This window comes from Desmodus rotundus, chromosome 2, assembly GCF_022682495.2.
Source record: "Desmodus rotundus isolate HL8 chromosome 2, HLdesRot8A.1, whole genome shotgun sequence".
Classification (NCBI taxonomy): domain Eukaryota; kingdom Metazoa; phylum Chordata; class Mammalia; order Chiroptera; family Phyllostomidae; genus Desmodus; species Desmodus rotundus.
In genome coordinates this window covers 182,911,014-182,932,646 of record NC_071388.1, presented here as the reverse complement: position 1 = coordinate 182,932,646, position 21,633 = coordinate 182,911,014, and the positions used below count along the sequence as shown (strand labels likewise).

General features: G+C 36.0%; 1 protein-coding gene across 7 annotated transcripts in view; it reads right to left on the bottom strand.

Annotated features, from left to right (window-relative positions):
• Nucleotides 1–19,452, bottom strand: part of NBEAL1 (neurobeachin like 1) — a 159,208-nt gene extending 139,756 nt beyond the window's left edge. For 4 of the 7 annotated variants that reach the window (XM_024563678.3, XM_045197991.2, XM_024563682.3 and 1 more), the window contains exons 1-2: nt 19,091–19,210; nt 17,995–18,268 (exon numbers count right to left, since the gene is read on the bottom strand). In XM_024563678.3, the coding sequence (XP_024419446.2) occupies nt 17,995–18,045 (51 nt within the window). In that variant the 5' untranslated portion in view covers nt 18,046–18,268; nt 19,091–19,210. Of the gene's footprint in view, nt 1–17,994; nt 18,269–19,090; nt 19,214–19,384 lie in introns of those variants that run through there. The other 3 variants (XM_045197990.3, XM_071220689.1, XM_045197989.2) reach the window with 3 other exon arrangements.
• Nucleotides 19,453–21,633: the final 2,181 nt, after the last annotated feature.

Below are 21,633 nucleotides of genomic sequence, written 5' to 3'. Positions count from 1 at the left end.
ATTTAGCAAATGCTCAAAACATGTTGGCTACCATTATTAAGATACAGACTTTGTTATTAAATTGGTCACGGTCCAATGTAATAAAATAAGCAATTATGAAATTACAAAATCAACTTTATTGATTTTGCACTCAAATATTCATCCAATCATCTGCCATTGTATAAGATAAATATACTCTGTCATTTGAGCTGTTATGTAGCTTCCTACTGGTCTCAGTAGCTTCAATTTCTCCCACCTATACATAGCTACTAATGGGATTTGTTAAATTAAAATGCAATTATGTCATCTCTCCTGTTCAAATACCTGCCATGACTCCCCATTACCATAAAATTAAATCCAACACTTGGAGATGTGCTGTCCAATACAGTGACCACTGGTCAAATGGGATTATTTAAATTATATTAAAACACAAGAGGTTTTTATCTTCTCGTAACATCCATTCCCCTGCAGGGAGGCTTTAGCAGGTAATGGGATTAAGGAATCCATACAATTTCACCTAGTTCTTAAAGGTAGTTACAGGTAAGAATAGGGGAAACACCTTACTTCCTCTTCACAATATTTGGGTTCTCGTATTCCTTCAAGTTTTAGAACTATGAACTTTTACAAAATATACATATTTCAACCATAAGTTGGGCAGCTCCCAACTTACATATGAGTTGGATTTTAAAAGTTCATTTAAGTGAGTTATACAGAGTAGGGCAAAATAGCTTTGTAGTTGTTTATATGGAAAATAATTTAATAATGAATAAATAATAATACAAAAATAAACTTTCACATACAACTGTAAACCAACTTTTGCCCTACCCTGTATTCATAATGTATTTTCTAACATTCTACCAAATAAAGATTAAATGCCCCCCATAGAAATTATTATTAATGGTGATTAGTCTTTAAGGCTAGCCCTCAAGTTTTTCTGAGAGAACCTGGTTACTTTAAAAAAAACATTTAAGAAGTATATGCAAAGGACAGTGCCAGACTCTCTGGATATGAGGACAAATAAAACAATCTTATGTCAGTTATACCTTAAAATTTAAAAAAACACACACATAACCTTGCCTCACAACGCCCTTTTTTTTTCCATAGAAAAGATAGACATAAGATTGTAACTTGGTGTAGCCACTATGGAAGACAGTATGGAGGTTCCTCAAAATTTAAAAATAGAACTACCACATGACTGTGAGCGATTCCACTCCTCAGCAATTATCTGAAGAAATCCAAAACACTAATTCAAAAGGATATATGCACCCCATGCTCCCCCTATGTTCACTTCAGCATTACTTCCAAGAGCCAGTTATTAAAGTCTTCACAGGAGTGTAAAGTATAGCATCAGGAGTATAGTCAATAACATTGCAATGACTATGAATGGTGACATATGAGCATTAGACTTATCAGATTGATCATTTATATAAATGTCTAATCACTATGCTGTACACCTAAATTAATATAATATTGTAGGTCCATAACCACAATTGAACAATAAGTTTTTAAGAGGCATAAACAAATAAATGCAAAACAGCATGAGAAATAAAATAGTGTTACCAGTTTTAAAACAATACAAAGAAGGGAGTTATTGACTCTGTCAAGGTAGGAGGTAATTGAGTAGCAGAAGCACTCAAAAGTTTTCATAGATTATAAGTGGATATCCTCAAGGAGGGAGGAGAGAAGAGAGGAATTCCAGACAGAGAGACAATATATGTTCAAAAATGTACAATATTTGGTATTGTTCCACTGCAGAAATGACAGAAAGAGCGGGACAGATACATAGAATTATGTATAAGATTAGAGAAGCCAGCATTTTCTAAGCAAGTACTGAGGCACACTGTTCATTTGGATTAGAATACATGATTTGAAAAAAATTCTCCTTTAAAGGTTTTATTTATTTAGACTCCTGAGACTTCCGGCCAAGATGGAGGCGTAAGTAGATATACTTTCTCTCCTCACACTACCAAATGGAGGACAACAACAAATTTAAAAACAAAAAACAACCAGAAGTGACAGAAAATCAAACTGTATGGAAGTTCAACAACCAAGGAGTTAAAGATGACACATTCATCCAGAAGACTGTTAGGAGGGGCAGAGATGGGCAGCTGGGGCAGAGAGGACTCACGACAAGGCAGTGGCAGGAGGACTAGGTGTTCCCATATTTGTGTGCAGATACACCAGGAGGAACAAGTGGGAAGAGAGAGGTTCCAGTGCAGGGTTCCAGTGCAGGAATAAAGCTTCAAAACATGACTGAAAAAACCTGTGAGTGTTGCGGCAGCCTAAGAAATTCCCAGCCCCACAGGAGAGTACACTAGAGAGACGCACAGGGTCCTAGAACATACACAAACCCACCCACACAGGATTCAGCACCAGAGGTCCCAGTTTGATTGTGGGTAGCGGTGGAAGTGACTGAAAGCCGAGAGCTGAGCAAGTGGCACTGTTCCCTCTCAGACCCCTCTCCACATAAAGCGCCACAACACAGCCATGTGGGTTGCCCTGCCCTGGCAAATCTAAGGCTCCACTCCTTACAATGTAACAGGTGCACCAAGACAAAAAAAAATATGGCCCAAATGAAAGAACAGATCAAAGCTTCAGAAAAAAATATAACTAAGCAACGAAGAGACACCCAACCTATCAGATGCACAGTTCAAAACACTGGTAATCAGGATGCTCACAGAAAAGGTTGAGTATGGTCACAAAATAGAGGAAAAAGTGAAGGCTATGAAAAGTGAAATAAAGGAATATGCACAGGGAACCAACAGTGACAAGAAGGAAACTGGGACTCACATCAATGATTTGGAGCAGAAGGAAGAAATAAACATTCAACCAGAACAGAATGAAGAAGAAAGAATTCAAAAAACTGAGGAGAGGCTTAGGAACCTCCAGGACAACTTTAAACGTTCCAACCTTGGAATCATAGGGGTGCCAGAGGAGAAGAGGAAGAGCAAGAAATTGAAAACTTATTTGAAAAAATAATGCAGGAGAACTTCCCTAATCTCACAAAGGAAACAGACTTCCGAGAAGTCTAGAAAGCTCAGAGAGTCCCAAAGAAGTTGGACCCAAGGAAGCACTCACTAAGGCACAGCATAATTATATTATCCAAGATTAAAGATAAGGAGAGAATCTTAAAAGCAGCAAGAGCAAAGTAGAGAGTTTTCTACAAGGAGTGTCCATAAGACTATCAGCTGATTTCTCAAAAGAAACCTTGTAGGCAAGAAGGGGCAGGAAAGAAGTATTCAAAGTCATAAAAGGCAAGGACCTACAACCAAGATTACTCTATCCAGCAAAGCTATCATTTAGAATGGAAGGGCAGATAAAGTGCTTCCCAGATAAGGTCAAGTTCAAGGAGTTCGTCATCACAAGCCCCTATTATATAAAATATTAAAGGGACTTATCTAAGAAAAAGAAGATGATCAAAAATATGAACAATAAAATGACAACAAACTCAAAACTATCAACAATCAAACCTAAAAAAACAAAAACCAACCAAACTAGAACAAGAACAGAATCACAGAAATGGAGATCACATCAAGGGTTAGTGGGAAGGTGGAGGGGAGAGAACCGGAGAAAAGGTACAGGGAATAAGAAGCATAAATGGTAGGTCCAAAGTAGACAAGGGGAGATTAAGAATTGTATGAGAAATGAAGAAGCCAAAGAACTTATATGTATGTCGCATGGACATGAACTAAGGGGGGGAAATGCAGGTGGGAGGTAGGGTACAGGGGAATAAAGGGAGAAAAATGGGAGAACTGTAATGGCATAATCAATAAAATATATTTAAAAATAAAGATTTTTTAAATTTATTTTTAGAGAGGGGAAGGGAGAGAAAAACAGAGGGAAAGAAACATCATGTATGGTTGCCTCTCAAGCACCTCCTACTGTGGACCTGGCCCTCAACCCAGGCATGTGCCCTGACTGGGAATTGAACCAGCGACCCTTTGGTTCACAGGTAGACCATCCTGTGAGCCACACGAGCCAGGGCTGATTTGAAAGTTTTAAAAAAGAAAAGATGGCTGTGATTAATCAAGTTTCAGATGCCCTTATTAAGCAGAGTTAAATGAGATTTTAAATAATATATTATATTTGAGATGAAATATGCCTTGTGGGTGGCATTAGAAGGGGTGGACATATATGAGCTTTCCAAAATAAATATAACCACCTTATCTTCCTGACTCAATTTCATTAGTTTTATCAAAGAACCAACTTTTTATTTGGTTGATCCTTCCCATATGTTCATTAATCCACTGATTTCTACTCTTTCTAAAAGCATTTTATTAATGATAAAATTTAAAACATACATAAAATTAGAGAGAATGGTATAATGACTCAGTTCTAATAATGATCAAATCATGCATAATCAATCTTCTTTCACATATATCCCTACCCTCAATTGGGATATCATATCATTTCATCCACAGGTATTTCAATATATATCCCTAAAAGGTATCTTTTAACATATGACAATATTATCACATCTAAAAAAAAATCAGCAGTTCCTTAATATCAGTGTTCACACTTTCCTGATTCACTTATAAATGCCTTTGATAAGATCAGGTCCCAAATAAAGTCCATAAATGATAATTGGTTGGTATATCCTTTAAGTCTTTTTAAAGCTATTACATTTCTTTTTTCGCCCTAAACTATGTGTTGAAGACACTACATCATTTGTGGTGTGGTATTTCTATATTAGGGATTTTGCTGACTATATATCCTTACGTCACTTAGTATGTTCCTCAGCCTTCTGTATTTCCTATGAATTAGTAGATCTAGGGACTATAAGATTTAGGTTCTTTTCACAAAAAATAGTACATAGGTATTGTTATATAGGTCCTTCAAAAGGTATATATCTGGTTTTCTCTTTTGTGATATTGTAAGCTACTGATCAGTATTTCCTAGATCCAGTATTTTGATTAATTTCTCTAATAAACATTATAATTTCCTAATGATACCAACCATGACTACTAGAAAGATTTGCAGAGAAAAGGGCTATTAATTTACTCTCAATCTTCCAGATTCTCAAAATTATATCTAGATACAGATTGTGTTTATGCCATTTACCCCAAAATGTTATATGATTTATCAATATTAAACATATTCCTCATTATGTCAACTTTCTTATATATTTCCTACAATAACTGAAAAATAAACATGATAAATTTAAGGATTTTCACATTAGAGGAAAAAACTCATACATTTCCTTTACTTTCCTTGGGTTTGTTCTTTTAGTCTTCTTGAAATGGATATATTAATACTCTATTCCTGCAAACAAATTAAACTAATTAAATTAAGAGCTTAAACAACAATTATTATCTTACAGTTTTTTAGGGTCAGGAATTCAAAAGCAGCTTAGATGTGTGGTCCTGGCTCACAATTTCTCGTGAGCCAATAATGAAGATGTCAACTAAAGCTGCCGTCATAGCAAAGCCTGATTCGCCCGGAGGAACTATTTTCAACTTCATTCACATGGTAGTTGGCAAGGTTTCACTTCTTTACAACATGGGCTCCATAGCGCTGCTCACAACATAGCAGCTGGCTTCCCCCAGAGCAAATGATCCAAGGTTAAAAAAGGAGTAACTGAGATGAAAACAACAGTGTCTCTTCTTATTTTGGAAATGACATACCATCACTTTTGCCAAATTCTATTGGTCACAGACAAGCCCTGGTACAATGGGAATACCAGAAGGTAGGGATCTTGAAGGCTGGCTACTACAAACAACCAGTTCATTAATAACTTTTAGTCTTTTTTCTTTTTTCTCACTTAAAGCCATTTTCACAAGTAATTCTATAACTGCCCCCCCCAAGTTCTACAATTAAGTATATTTATCATTCAGTTCCAAAAAATTTCTAATTTTCTTTTACTTAAAAGTGTATTTCATGGCTTCCAAACATTTTAAAACACCTTTTACTATCAATTTCTCCCTTAACTACATACTCATCAGAAAACATACTCTATTATTTCAATCATTTGAAATTTGTTAAAACTTGCCTTGAGGTCTGTTACATCATCATTATTGTAACTTTATGTGTACTTGAGTGTATATTGGGTATGGTGTCTACATAAATGCCTTACATTAAATTTGTCAATCCTGTGGCTTAAATATTCTATATCTTTACCGAATTTGTCTATTCACTCTATCAATTCCTCAGGAAAGTGCATTTCTTAAAAACTACTAAAACATGTTAAATTTTTTATAAACCAACTAAGATTATGTTCATTTCTCTGTAGGTCTGTCAATGCTTGCTTTATTTTCTGATTGTTACAATGTACACACAAATTTAAAACTGTTATATTTTCCTGGTGAATTGAACTATTTTTGTTTTGCTGAAAATGGCTTAATTTCATTTTCCTCTTTGAAAAGAATGTCACTTGGTTAGAAATTACAGACTGGTGAATTTCTTCTTTAAAGATGTCAATCTACTATCTTTTCCCTTTCACCATTATTACTGAAAGGTAGGCTATTAATCTGTCATCCCTTGGAAGATACTTTTTCCTCTTCTGGCAGCTTTTAAGATTTTCAGTCTCTTTGGTTTTCTGCAAAAAACACTATTGTTTTACAATGATGTGTCTTATTTTGGAATTTTATTATTGTTCTTGAAATTCACTGGACTTTCATCCTGAAAAGCTCTCTCTATACTGTCTCAAACATTAACATGTTTCATTTTTTCCTCTCCTCTCCAGTCCAATAAAACATGTGTCAAACCTTTTCACACTATTCTCCATTATCTCTTAACCTGCCTTCAATACTTTCCATCTCTTTGACTTCCTGGGATATATTTTAAGAATTCTTGTGATCTCTCATCCAATTCTCATTGTCTGATATGATTTTCAATTATCACTATTGGATTATTTTCTATTTCTAGACATTTTATTTCTTTTAAAAACTGCCAGGTCACTTTTATATAATATTGATCTGATTCTAAGATATGTGTTTTTACATTTAGGCATCTTAGAAATTAAAATGCAGGTTTCAGCAGCTCTCAGAGAGGCTGCTGATAGGACATACTTGTCACTGCCTGTGCAAATTTGATAATAGGCATTACTGATGTTCTTCTGCTAGATTTACATGCAGAGTTGGTACAACATGTTGAGTTTAATTGCTCTTCAAAATGTAATTACACTATGATTAGGCAATAAAATGAAGTTATTGTATATACATAAAAGGCATGAAAACAGAGCAGCAATGTATAATGACATTAATGATGCAAATATTCATTATTGTAGAATTGATCACAACTTCTTGCAAGGCAACAGCTAAGCACTTTACAAAATTGAGAATGAGATACCCTCAAATAGTTTAAACTCAAATTCAGGCAGAAAGAAATTATCTACCATATGCCAATCAATGCATATGAAGACAAGATAATCTGACAAATTCCTTGTAAAAGTAAAAGAAACTTCAAAACAATGAGAGTATGGTATGGTCAATTCATACATCATGAATTAAGGCATTAAGTTGCAATTTGAAAAAATATTGGAGAAGAGAGGACTGCCAGTCAAGATGGAGGAGTGGGTACACATGGCTTGCCTCCTCACACAATCACAGCAAAACTACAGCTAAACTACAGAATAAATATCATTCAGGACCGTCAGAAAATCTAGCTGCATGCAAGTCCAACAACTAAGGAATTAAAGAAACCACATTCAGGTCTGGCTGGTGTGGTTCAGTAGATTGAGTGCCAGCCTACAAACCAAAGGGTCACTGGTTCGATTCCCAGTCTGGGCACATTTCTGGGTTGAAGGCCAGGCCCCCAGCAGGGGGAATGCAAGAGACACCCAACATTGATGTTTCCTTCTCTTTTTCTCCCTCCCTTCCTCTCTCTCTAAAAATAAATACATAAAATCTTAAAAAAAAAAAAAAAAAAAAAAGACTGTCAGCTGATTTCTCAAAAGACACTTTGCCGGCTAGAAGGGACTGGTAAGATGTATTCAAAATGATGAAAAGCAAGGACCTACAACCTAGATTACTCTATCCAGCAATATCATTTAGAATTGAATGACAGATAAAGTGCTTTCAAGACTAGGAATAACTAAAGGAGTTCATCATCACTACATCATTAGTATATGAAATGTTAAGGGAATTATATAAGAAAAAGATAATCTAAACTATGAACATGAAAATGGCAATAAATTCAAAGCTATCAACAACTGAATCTAAAAAGCACACTAAGCAAACAAGCAGAACAGGAATAGAATCATAGATCATTTGGAGACTTATGAGTTGTGAAGGGGAGGGTGAGAATGGGAGAAAAGGTGCAGGGATTAAGAAGTAAAAAAATGGTAGGTACAAAATAGACAGGTTGATATTAAGAATAACATGAAATGGAGAGGGCATAGAATGTATAGGCATAACTCATGGACGTAAACAAAACAGGTGGATTGCTGGAGGGCCTGGGGATATCAGATGGAGGGGAGCAACGGGGGAAAAGTTGGAACAACTGTAATTGTATAATCAAAATAAATTTTTTTTTAAGTTAAGAGAAAAAAAAATAGTACGTATCTTTCCTACTATTCAAATATTCAATGTCATAGAAGATTATATAGTAGTTAAATGCATCAAACAAAACTACATTTTTTACAGAGGCAACCTGTTTTGAAATGCTTGAATGACTTTTGTGTGAGATGCATGGATCAGTTAATGCTCTGATTCAACCTGAGGGTAGATAACTCTACCAGTCCAAATCTAACTCACAGACAGAAATTAAAAGAAAATGTTTATATTCCTTAGACATATACAAGAGTAAGTTACTTTCACTATTTTAAAAGACAGCACTGGTTTATATAAAGTATATTTAAGAATAGAATCCCCATTTCCCTTAAGGATACATTGTAACATGAATTCCATTTGTTTTCATAAAAGTTCAGAGGGAGATGAGGAAACCAATGCTGCTAACTCTGGACTAAATTCTGACATCTTCAATGAAGCTCATTTACAGTTATGGAAGACTTTAATCATTTCACATAGTTCCTTACTTCTTAATAGATTCTGAATAACCAAAATCAAATTATCACAAAAAATGAACTTTAAAAAAATTGTTTTAATCCTCACCTGAGGACATCTCACCACCTTTTAGAGAGAGGGAGAGAGAGAAAAAATAGCAATTTAAGAGAGAAACCTCAATTGCCTGCCTCCCTTTCACACCCAGACCAGGGATTAAACCCACAAGCAATTTAGGCATGGGCCCTGACTGAGAATCAAACCCAAAACCCTTCAGCCACGGGATGACATTCTAACCAACTGAACCACAATGGCCAGAGCATAAAATGAATTCTATTTGCACACAATGAAATGTTTTGTCAAAGCCTCTAAGTATACACAGAGAAAAGGCAAGCTAGGCAGCCCTAATACTTATACTCAGACACTAGAAAATGCTAAACTAACTATAAGCACTTTACATTCTTAAAAATGAAGGACTATTCATGATTAAGTGCAGTATCTGACTTCCAACTGGACCTACTTAAAATCCATAATGATGATTCTTATAATGGAGACTTAAAATGGCAACTACTAAATACCAGTAATTAAAGTAAGTAATGATTCTTTTCAATTACACTTAGTATTTTTCTGAAGCATAAGAATAGTCTAATTATACACACCTTAACATATACACACAAAAAACTATTCTTGGTAGTTGTCAATATATTCTAAGTGGCAACCATGAAATATTAGCAATGTCATCAGTATACTTAAGAAAAAATGAATAAGGAAATAAAATACCTACCACTTATCTAACATATACTGATCTATGAGTTAAAGGGTTTTTTATATATAGATACATTTCTCAGCCCCAAAGTCTGAAGATAACCTAATAGGAAACTCCAGTCTTTTTCCCGCTAAAGTGAGGAGCAAGACAAGTATGTCTCTTATTTCAAATACTATAGAATGTCATGTTGGAGTTTTTAGACAATATAGGTAGACAAGAGATAGTAACTGGTGGCAGAAGAGGAGTCTCCACTTTCTGTAGGGAACTTTCTACATGCAAGAAGACAGATAAGGGAGTTGTTGAGTCACAAGAACATACATAGTCTCCAATGCCCATTTCAGGTGTAGTTAAAAAAAAAGTTAGACTCTCCAAGAGCATGTAGCTAACAGTGGCCTGTACAGCTATTCCCAAGAAACAGAACCAGCCTCAAATAAATAATGGAACATTCCTTCTCTGGGGGTAGTGGGGACCAGGCAACACTTGCCCAGTTTTCAGAATCACTATGGATCAATGCCCACAAAGCACCTCCTATTCTCCTCTTTTTTAAGAGTCTTTATTATGGCATTCATATCCATTTCACCACTGTATGTTGGGTTTGTGGGGACCACATTATCAAGTGTCTTCTGAGGTCACAGGTCTCAGTATGACTAGAATCACAACTGGACCTGATATATATCACCAGATCTTGGGATTAAGACAGATATCATAATTGGATGATACTTTGGAGTTCTTAAGATAGACATGAAATAGACATTGCATATGGGAGAAATATGAATAACTGTAACCAAGAAATATGACTGTAGTAGATTGGATTCTTGGTTCCAATTTTTCACTCCTTTGTAGTAAATTTGCCATGTAATTTTGCAAAGGGAAAAGTAAGCTGCAGAAAGGGAAAGTTGCAGCAGTTAGATATTAATTCAGGCTTCTGTTTCTGAAACTGGGGTGCAACAATACTGGGGGTAATGAGAAATATTTTCCAAGTGCATAAATTCCACATAAGAATTTTAAAAGTTTGCATTAATATTTGCATTTTTTTAATTAATTTAAGCATATTAGAGCCAACTACCTTGTAATTAGTACTATTGCTCAATTTCAGTGATCACATATGCTTTTGGTACCAAGCAATTATCAGTAACTTCAATTTGTACAGTGGTATTGTGCAAATTACAGATGGATTCTGGGAGATCTAAAAATTTTCAGATGTTGTCAAGTCGTACCACACAAAGTGTGGTACACAGACCAATAAAGGTACGTGGTCAGATAAATACAAAAATCAAGAACAAACATTTAAACAGTTTAGTAGCAATCTGGCAATAAAGTCCATAGAATTTAATTTAAAAATTAATAAAATGGGAACTTGTATAACATCTTTTTCCCCCACTCTTTTTAGAACTACTTTGCTAAAGCCTCCAATAATCTCTTAACTGACAAACTTAATACATAAACCATAATGCTTTTCTTCACTGCTTTGTTTAATTTTACACTACTGACTCTTCTTTATAACATCCCTGATTTCTGAAGCAACCACTCACCCCTGGCTCTTCTCTTTCAAACTCCTTATAAGCTCATCTTCTTCTAATACTCTTCTTAAATGAAAATGTTTTCCAGGACTCCCTCACTTTGACCCTCTTCTCTTTCTTACTCTGATATAATTCATTAATAATTGATAATATGATTAATTCTCAAATCTTTATTTCTAGCATAGTCCCTTCTGGACTCCAGGCTCTATCTCTACCTAGGTGTCCCACAGGCATTGTGAACTCACGTGTTTACCTGCAAACCTAGTGAACCTGTGCTAGCTAATTTGGCGATGGAATGACCAAGCGCTAGTTTCCAAAAAAACCTCTGAAAATTATTTTAAGACTGTTCCTTTTCTCTCTTGTTTCACATCTACACATTTAAGTGCTATCAATTCTACCTCAACGAGGAAAATCTAAAATTGATATTCAAAAGGAAAGAATAAGAAATTTTCATGCCTCTTAACTTTTCATAGTGCATAAGCTCAAGTCAAACCACAAAGGTAGTATTTCTTTCTTAAAAGCTACTCCCATGTCTATAGATATAAAATACTCATTTCTTGCTTTTACATCTAACTTCCTAAAATGAAGATGTAATTGGTAACCACTACAACTGAACTGCTAATGATTTTGGTTTGTTTTACTTAAAGTCAAACACTACTTTCCTTACATACAAAGTCATGATTAAGTCACAGAAAATTAAGAGCCATTTCTACACTCTGCATATACTGAACACTTACTAAATGTGGGTTAAATTTTAAGGTTTGATATATATCAGTGTATCTTACAAAAAGTTACATTTAGGGTTATAACCAAAATTGACAAATAAATTATAATTTTCTCAAAAGAGTATCTATTCCATTTTTTCCAAGTCTATGTATATAAAGAGGTACTTGCCTTTTTAACTGAATGAAACACCTCTATAATCCATTTTCTTTATGAAATAAAACTTTTATTCTGAAAAGGAAATTCACTCTGAGCTCACTGCAAAACTATCTATTTCAGTCATATTCCAGATTTAGCAGGACAAAGGGCAACAGCAGGAAACGGAGCATCATCAAGGTCCAAAACAAACTTGTTTCAGAGGGGAAAAAAAACCCTCAAATCATTAGGATAATTAAGCACTATGCTTGTAAACAAAAATACAGATTAAAAATTAAGACTTTCATGAGCACAGCCTCATCACCACTGATAAAAAGACAACAAAATATTGCCCTCTATATAATTACACAATGTAAAGGCAAAATGGAAGTAATTCTGATACACTTTCATGCTCACATATGTATTTCTAAAATAGTAATAAAGATTACATATAAAAAGACTACAGTTTTATATTCTTACACTTATGGTGTATTTAAATACAATCAATTCATTTATTTCTCAACAACTTTGAAAAATATGCATAATAGTTATTTTTTTTTCCATTTGACAGGTGAGAAAACTGAAAATATAAATTTGGTGACCTGTTTTTAGGTCCTTAAGATCAGAAGCAGATGTGGACTAATCTTGGCTCTAATTCTGTAGCATCACAAATATTTTCTGTGTAAACTGAATTACCAAAAAATAAACCAGCTAATGACAAAAATTAACTATGAATTTCCACCCACATTGCCACATTTTAAAATGTCATGCTTTTGAGTTACTTTGTATCTTTTTACTGAGTTAATACATTTGATACTTTCCACAAGAACAAAAATAACTTAATCTTATCAAAGAATTTGATAAGCCTCTCAAGGCTCAGTTTCTCTTCTGCATATTATGGTGACCAACTGCAGCACTACCAAAAGGCTAAATGTCAAACACAAATATACTCTTATTCCTATTCAAAGACAGCAGTTGGGATAGGGACTTTATGATACATATATGTCTTATTCTATGCAACAGATAAATTCTAGAAAGTTTCATGAGACCAAAATTGTTCTCAGCACCTTCTCCCTATCACAAACAAATTAAGTGAATCAATGTCAAAAGATACAAATAATTACATGCCTAATACAGAGAACACAAACTAAAATCTTTAGATATTAAAAGTAAATCAATTTAACTTCTACACTTAAGAAAAATATGCTCAGACAAGAAGTAGTTAACTACTTAACCAGAATCCAGATATATTAAATGTGTTCAAATTAATGTTTAACTTACAAGAACTTTATGAAATGCATTGTTAATAAAATCCTTGACCATGGGTGGGGATGACTATTTAGAGGCAAGAAAAGTTCAGACTACATAATTTGAATTACTCTCATACACTGGTGAAAGAATCTGTAGAGAGCACGAATGTTGGGTGATACAAAATTGTCCTGCCTATATTATGTAATGATAATTATATGCATTTAACAAATAACCTACCAGAAGATGAATGTTTCTTTTTTTTTTTTTTAAGATGAATGTTTCTAACAATGCAATTAAATCTTACACCTAGGAGAAAATGAAAAGTTAGACCTAAATAGTTTGGTTAAAAAACAAACTGCAGCCTGGTCAGGTAGGTCAGTGGGAGGGAGCTTTCTCCTGAATGCCAAATGGTTGTGGGTTCTATCCCTGGTCAGGGCCCCTACAAGACACAACCAATTGATGGATCTTTATTTTCTTTCTCTCTTTCTTCTTTCTTTCTTTTTCTCTTTCTCTCCCTCTCTGCATTCCTCTCTAAAATCAGTTTTAAAAAAATTTATCCTCAGGATTGAAAGAAAAGTTGTTTAGAAATGTCTTCAGCCTAAATGCACCAACATGAAAATAACATAGATACCAGCCAACAATAACTCAAAGCCACTTCCATTATGAAATTAGTCTTTGCTTTAAAAAAAACTGCAATTTTTTTCACCCAAATTACTGAGTTTAATATGTAGATATCCATTTGTAAAAAATTGAAACCAGTAATTTATTTTAGTTCTATTTAAACTACTTTAATCATAATATATATGCTTTCAAAATGTACCCAAATAGATAGAAGACATATTTGTATTCCTTTAACTGAACAATATTACCCAAGGGTTACTTCTAACACAGTCCTCCCTATGTCACATACCTACTAACCTTTTATTTTAACTTTTTTAAGATTTCATTTATTTATTTTTAGAGAGAGGGGAAGGGAGGAAGAGAGGGAGAGAAATATCTATGTTCAAGAGATACATCAATACGTTGCCTCTTGCAAACCCCCAAATGGGGACATGGCCCACAACCCAGGCATGTGCCCCAACCAGGAATTAAACCAGCAATCATTGAATTCACAGGCCGGCACTCAATCCACTGAGCCACACCAGCCAGGTCCCTATGAAAGTTGTATAATGCTCAACAGCCACTTTTACAACATCACATTACATACAAACAGGGTGATGGTACCTTAATACTGATCCATTGCTAATACAGTGCAGAATACCTATGCAGAGGTTAGCACTGTGACAAATAAGGAGTATGTCTTAACCTTAATGCCCTGAAGATGACCTCCAAAAATCTTCAAAGTCATCTTCTTTAATAAGGTGTGTGTGCAATGTTTGGTATGAATAGCATACCAACTAGGGCAGCAAAATAGTAGACAATGTTTAAATTTTCATCATAATCAAGAAAAAATGGTCATCTTGGAAGGATGCTACTAAATCAAGTCACTGTAAAAACAAAGAGAAAACCAAACATTTATTCAGCCTGCCTTCCCTTTAAGAACTGTCATCAAGCCCTGGCTGGTGTGGCTCCATGGATTGAGTGCCAGTTTGTGAACCAAAGGGTTGCAGTTCAATTCCCAGTCAGGGAACATGCCTGGGTTGCAGGCTGGGTACCCAGCTGGGGGCACGCAAGAGGCAACAGATCGATGTTTCTCTTCTTCTTTCTCCCTCCCTTCTCCTCTTTCCAAAAATTAAAAAAAAATTAAAAAAATAAAAGAACTGTCATCAAATAACTGATGAAGGGACATTTCTCTATATATGTTCTACTAATATATAAAGAAATGTATAAAGAAATGATAGAATTGGATATCAAGTTTTGCAGACTCCTAATGAAATAATTAATGCATATAGGCAAAACCCACTGACAGCCGAGACACTCCCAAGATATTCTAGCCTCACCACACGGAAGAGAATGTGACCAATCAAGCCTCTAGATATTCCAAGTTTGCAGCCACCAGTGGAGAGGAGCAAATAATTTACATCAAGGGAATTCAACCAGCAAAACCCAGACTGAGAAAAACTCTATAATGTTAAAACCTTGTTTCTTCAACATATAAAAGGAATAAAAAGTGTGGTGAAGAGCAACACAGATTAAAAACTTAACATATTTTCAACAAAATAGGTGCTTTGTTTAAATACAGAGTCAAACAGCAAAAAAAAAAAAAAAAAAAAGCATTTATGGTACTACCAGGAAAGTCTGAACACCGACTAGATATTTGATGATTTAAAGAACTGCCATATTGCAATTATGTTTTTAAGATATTATTACTTATAGATATATTTTTAAATCTTTATGGATATGACCATATGCTGTCCAGAACTTGCTTCAAAATAATTCAGGGGTAGAGATGGTGTACTGTAGGGTTATAGATGAAACATTACTGAAGATTAATTGGTAATTATTGAAGTAGGGTGACAGACACAAAAGAGTTCATTGTAGTATCTTCTCTATTTGTGCCTCCTTGAAATTTTCCATAATAAAGTTTAAAAAAGAAAGATGAACTAAAGGGTTCTGCACGACCATCCATAAAATAAGGACAAAAGAACTCCATGTCCTTCAGAGGTCAAAACAAATGCACTAAAATCTTAATGGTGAATTAGACAAACATTCTCCCTGTACATACACATTATTACTACTTGACAAGTGAGAAAATTGAGACCCAAAGAGGTAAGTCTTGCTCAAGGTCACAAAACAAAACACCAGCAGAGCCAAAACTAGACTCCACAATTGCGAGTCCAAGTTGGAGCTAAATTAAAAGAAGATCTAAGTAGTCCTGAAGTCTGAAAGTCCATCAAAGGTATAAAAAAGGTCTTAAAAGTCAGTCAGGTGAAAAGGAAAAAAGTCAGGTAGCTTGAAGGGCTGTATGCTAGAGTGAGGGCAATAAACCTAGAGAGAAAGCATAGAGAACTGAGTGTTTGGTAATCATCCTCACTAGGGAGATGTGTTAAATCTATGACATATCTATGAAAGCTACTTGAATTCAAGGTGTTTGTGGGAAAGTTGTTGTCCAGCTTACAAGCAGCATACTCAGGAACAGGTGAAACATAAAATCATTATATTAAATAACAATTTTTTGGAAACAGTTGAAAATAATTTTTAATTTTAAATGCACAAGTGATTTAAATCTTACACATAAAATGGGACTTATCTCCTGTCCAAGAATAGCCTTCAAAATCTGACTATGAAGGGCCCTCACTATTTACTTAGATTTCAATGAACAGAAGGATTCACATTTACATTAAATGTCATTAAGAATAAAATCTTGTGTATGGCAATGAACCATACTATCTTTTCAATAAAACAGTGTCACTTAAATAAAACATGAACTCAACCTAGAAACAACATAACTTATTAATTAGACAATATAACCCCATCTACTTTTTGTCACCCAGAAAACAGTAAAACCTAGTAAGTTTGATGTATTCTTAACTATTAGGCATTCATACTAAAATGCGTTGTAATTTTTGACTAACATGTTAGTGACTATTTTCAAAAGTGTCTGGTGATTTGGATTCTTTTTTTATTGGAAGAGTGGTCTATTTTTAAAAAGACATTTCTGGCATTAAATTACAGAAGACTAAAAGCTATTTTAAAAATCCATATTAAAGATTTCAAAGTATACATCCTTCCTTAATTGTAAGAAATACCAAACCAGAAAAATCAAAGAACATTCCAGTGTGACTTCTAAAATTTAATATTACAAATAACTGAGGTTATTTGTTAAAGAATAACTTGTTCTTTAAAGAGCTGAAAGTATAAAAAAGGAACCAGAAAGGGTAATGCAGAAATGGAAGCTGAGACTTGAAAACTTCACCACACACCTGAAGTAACTTAAGTAGATTATAAAGATGTTTCTCTGACCCTTGCTAATATCTTCAAATTAGTAACATAGCTCCTCGCTTGAAAAAGATTTTTTTAGTAGTACTCTTTTCCAACAACCACCAAAAACTAAAGCTAACATGTAAAAATTCACAGAAAGGTAAAGAAAGAAAATTATTTTTGAATAACAAAATAAAAAATATTAAGAAGTCATAATGGATAAGACCATGGACTTGAATCAGAGTTTCCCGCACAGTTCTGCTACTGACTAGCCCCGCTATTCTCTGCAACAGTGAAAAGGGATCATTACAATACCCATCTCACAGAACTGTTCTGAGGCTCACAAAGTGCTAACATCATGGCAAGGTTACAGTAATCACCTCAATAACCTTTTTTATATCATCACTAACCTTTTTTTATGCCATTTAAAAGGTTAACCATAAAAAAATGCCTAATGCCCTTCTTGTGAAAATATCTCTATCCTCCCACTTGTGGGAGAAAAAGAAAAGCACAAAAAAAATATTAGAATATTTTATTGTTCACTTAAGGTAATAATTTTACTTACATAATTTTGGGATAACTGAAGATAAATATCAAATAAAAAATCACACCCTACAGTTTTTAATAATATGCCAATATTGTGCATGTGTGTGTTGAAACCAGAAAAAAATGGAAAACTGCAAATCCTGTGTTTTTAAATTCTGGGTCATTGCTATCAATAAATACACTATTACTCATTAAATAAGGTGAGTATAAGGCCAGTCACAAAATTTTATAACAAAGTATTTTCAAACTTAGAAATAAAAAAGCAAGCAGTTACCTTTGTACAATAAAGCATCCAAAGTTCAAAGAGCCTCTCTCTGGATGCCATTCTGGCTTTCACTCCAAGTTTAATTTTTCCTCAAAAAAAAAATTATGTTCAAGACCACAGCATGTTCATTTGATTTTCCAAGTTCTTCAGCTGTTAGAGTAAAGCTCAAAGCAGTAGGGAAAACAAAAAGATGTGAAACAAATGGACTTCTGGTCAATAAAATTCAGTTTCAGCAGTTACTCCAACTTATCTTCATCAGTGATAGTTGGGCAATTATATAAACCTGTGAAAGAGTAAAATATGCAGGTATTTGCCAGAAAAAGAGGTCGTAATAAAAATTTTAGATTTTATCAGAACTAGATATTTATCTACTTCACTTCCCACAAACAGGCTAATAAGCTTTTATTTACGCTTGTTAGATAAGATTTCACAGAAACTTGTAGTTCAGGAAAAACATTACACCCAAAAGCATTTTAACATGAAAAGTCAGAATCTTTTAGGGCGTGCTCATAACCAAAAATGCGTCCACTGATAATAAACAGCAACACGATGTTAAAAAGAAAAAAAGAAAAAGCACACTTATTTCTGACATACAGAATCCCTTAGAATTTTCTAGTCTGCAGCTTCAACTTGGGAGTGTTCGCAGTTGCGTTGCAGGGCAGGGCGGGGGATGGAGGGTGAGGAATTCCTGGTTTGCTTGTTTAACACTCCTCGGAGAGTGAAAACCAACCTGCCCACCTGGCCTCCCTGCCTCTTCCCATCAAGAAAGAAAAGAGAGTGCTCGCAGTCGCAAGAAAAATACCCCGGGAAAGCCTCCAAGCGTTTTCGGAGATCTTTAAATTTCCCCCTCGCATCCCAGACAACCAAAACAGAGGCAAACTTAAGGTGTGCCAAGCTGCCAAGAAAAGCTTTGGAAATGGGGCAATCATTGCTCTTCGTCTCCCACCCGCTATCCACGCCCGTCCCACCGCACCCGGACACACCCGAGTAAACCTCGCCCCCTCACTGCCGCCCCTCATTCTACACCGCGCTTACCACCCAGCACCCGGGGCCCTCCCACTTCTGCCACGCAAACCCCTCTTCCCTACCACCCGCTCCCCCTCACCGCGCTCAAATTAGGGGGTCGCCCCGCCGCCGCACGGAATCTAACTTGATTCCCTCACCCCCTAACCAGCCCGAAGCCCCGACTCGCCCCGAGTCGCTCGGTGTCACCACGCAGCTAGGGGGCGGGCGGGAGAGGGAGGCGGGGCCCGACGGCCGAGACCAGCCAGGGGCGGGGCTGTCCCCTCAGCTAATCATTCCGTCCTTTGAAAATTTATCCTGCCTGAGGGCCCTCACTGTTCATTGGTCGCTCCTGCTGTTATGGGGCGGGGTGACCTGAAGCCCCGCCCCAGCATACTTGCGCAGTCTCATTTTCTCCTGCTTCTAACAAGTCAGCTGCTGGCGCCAGCCAGGGCTCTCTGTTCTGCCCCTAGTCCCAGACGTGTACGAAGAGTGGCGGGCCGGGGCGGGGCGGGGCGGGGGGGGGGGCGGGCATGCTGACGTTCGCGCTCGGGCACTACTGGGGTCCGTCAGACGCAGCGTTCGGCTGATGGCGTCATTTCCGGGAATCATCGGAGGGCGGGGAACAGTACACAGAGCTACTGTGTATTTTGTTAGCAGTTCTTGTTATAAAAGTGGGCCTGGTTCTGATAATATATAGCACTGTGAAAACAGAAAACCGCCCTACATACCCTCGCAAAAAAATCCTTTTCCTTAAACGTGTTTATGCCTCGTTGAGTGTTAAGTCCAAAAGGCTTGTATTAACCACTATTAAAGGTTTCACAAACGGTTTTGCTTTTTCAGGAAAAGAAAAGGGAAATGGCTGCATTTGCGACATGTAGACAGGAGGTTTTTTTAAAGGGGGAGAGGAAGACCCAGAAGGTTAATCGCCTTTGGTACAACTACGCATTTTTAAAAGTTTGTTGTGAATGATGTCAAGCATACAAAAGGAAACTAGTGTAACGAAACCGCACATACATACCGTCGCCAGTCTCTCCAAATTATCAACTTGTCCCATCTTGCTCCATATACACCAGCAGTCAGCAAACTGTAAAAAGCCAGAGAGTAGATATTTAGGTTTCTCAGACAACTTACTTAACAAAAATCAAAATAATTCATGATATGTGAAAATTAGGTGAAATTCAAGTTTCAGTGTTGTAAAGATTGTTGGGACGCAGCCATGCCCATGCCTTTACTATTAATAGCTACTTCACTCCAAGATGACACAGTTGAGAGTCATTTAGAGTAGTTTGCAAATCATGACTTTTCGCCATCTCTCCTTGATTGTCTAGCAGGCATGTGAAAACCTCAGGAGGAGGGTGAGGAATCCCATTTATGGCACTCAGCAGTACCATTCTTCCAGCTGGTCAGTGCAAGACCTAGAGACTATCCTTGCCATCTATCACATATACTTCACATTCAATCTAATACTTTAAACTATAACTTCTAAATCTTTTCTGGTTTATTGTAAAGCCTTCCAATTTTTCTTTCTGCTTCACCCATGCACACTCCCCACCTGTGGATGATTTTCAACATTGCAACAAAAGTGATCTTTTAACATAGAAACCTTTCCAATGGGGCTTCCCATCCTACTTGAAATGGCCAGCAAGGACCCTTGCTTTACTTCCACACTCTCCTCTCTAACTTCTCTAGTATCCTGGCCTTCCCTCATTTCATTCCAGACACATGGCTTCCTTGCTGCTCCTCATATACACAAAGCACACTCCACTCTCAGGGATTTCAAATAAACTGCCCCTCAACCTGAAATGCCCTTTCCCCTGATGTCCACACACAATCTTCAAGTCTCTGTTCAAGAATCCCCTTGTCTATTGCTGCAGCCTGGAAGATTCGGTACTCCAAATTTCATGTGTTGACATCCAAACCCCTGAGATGGTGGTATTAGGGGATGGAGATCTTTGCAAGATATTTAGGTCTTGAGGGAGGAGCTCTCATGAATGGGATTATTGCTTTTATGAAACAGATCTCACTGAGAACACACTAGCCCTCTCTGCCTGTGAGTACACAAGGAGAAGTCTGGGAGTTGGAAGAGGGCATTCATCTAGCCTTGCTAGCACTCTAATCTCAGACTTCCCATCTCCAGGGCTGTGAAAATTAATTTCTGTTTAGAAACAATCCAGTGTGGTATTTTTTTATAGCAGTCTAAATAGACTAAGATATCCATGAAGCATTCATTCCCTGACCCTTCATTAAAAAATGGTATGCCTTTTTTCCCCTTTATTTTTCTCTGTAGCACTTGCCAGGTGACATGACTTCTTTGTTTATTATGCGTTCCCCCCTAATAAAATGTTAAGAATAAAATGTTATGAAAACAGGGATTTTATTCATGGCTATATCTTCAGGTCTTTGAATAATGTCTTAAACACAATAGGAGCTCAATAAATATTCAAAGACTGTATAATGAAAGAAATAAATTACCTCTTTCACTACATATCTGTACTATTCAACCTCCGATTTTGCTCCCACTACAAACAGTTTACACCATGTTGGACTCATCATAAGAATAACACTATAAAATATAAATGTGACCAATTTGTAAATGATAGCAAAAATGTGTTGTTCATAAACAAAGATGATAGTATTGTTGTA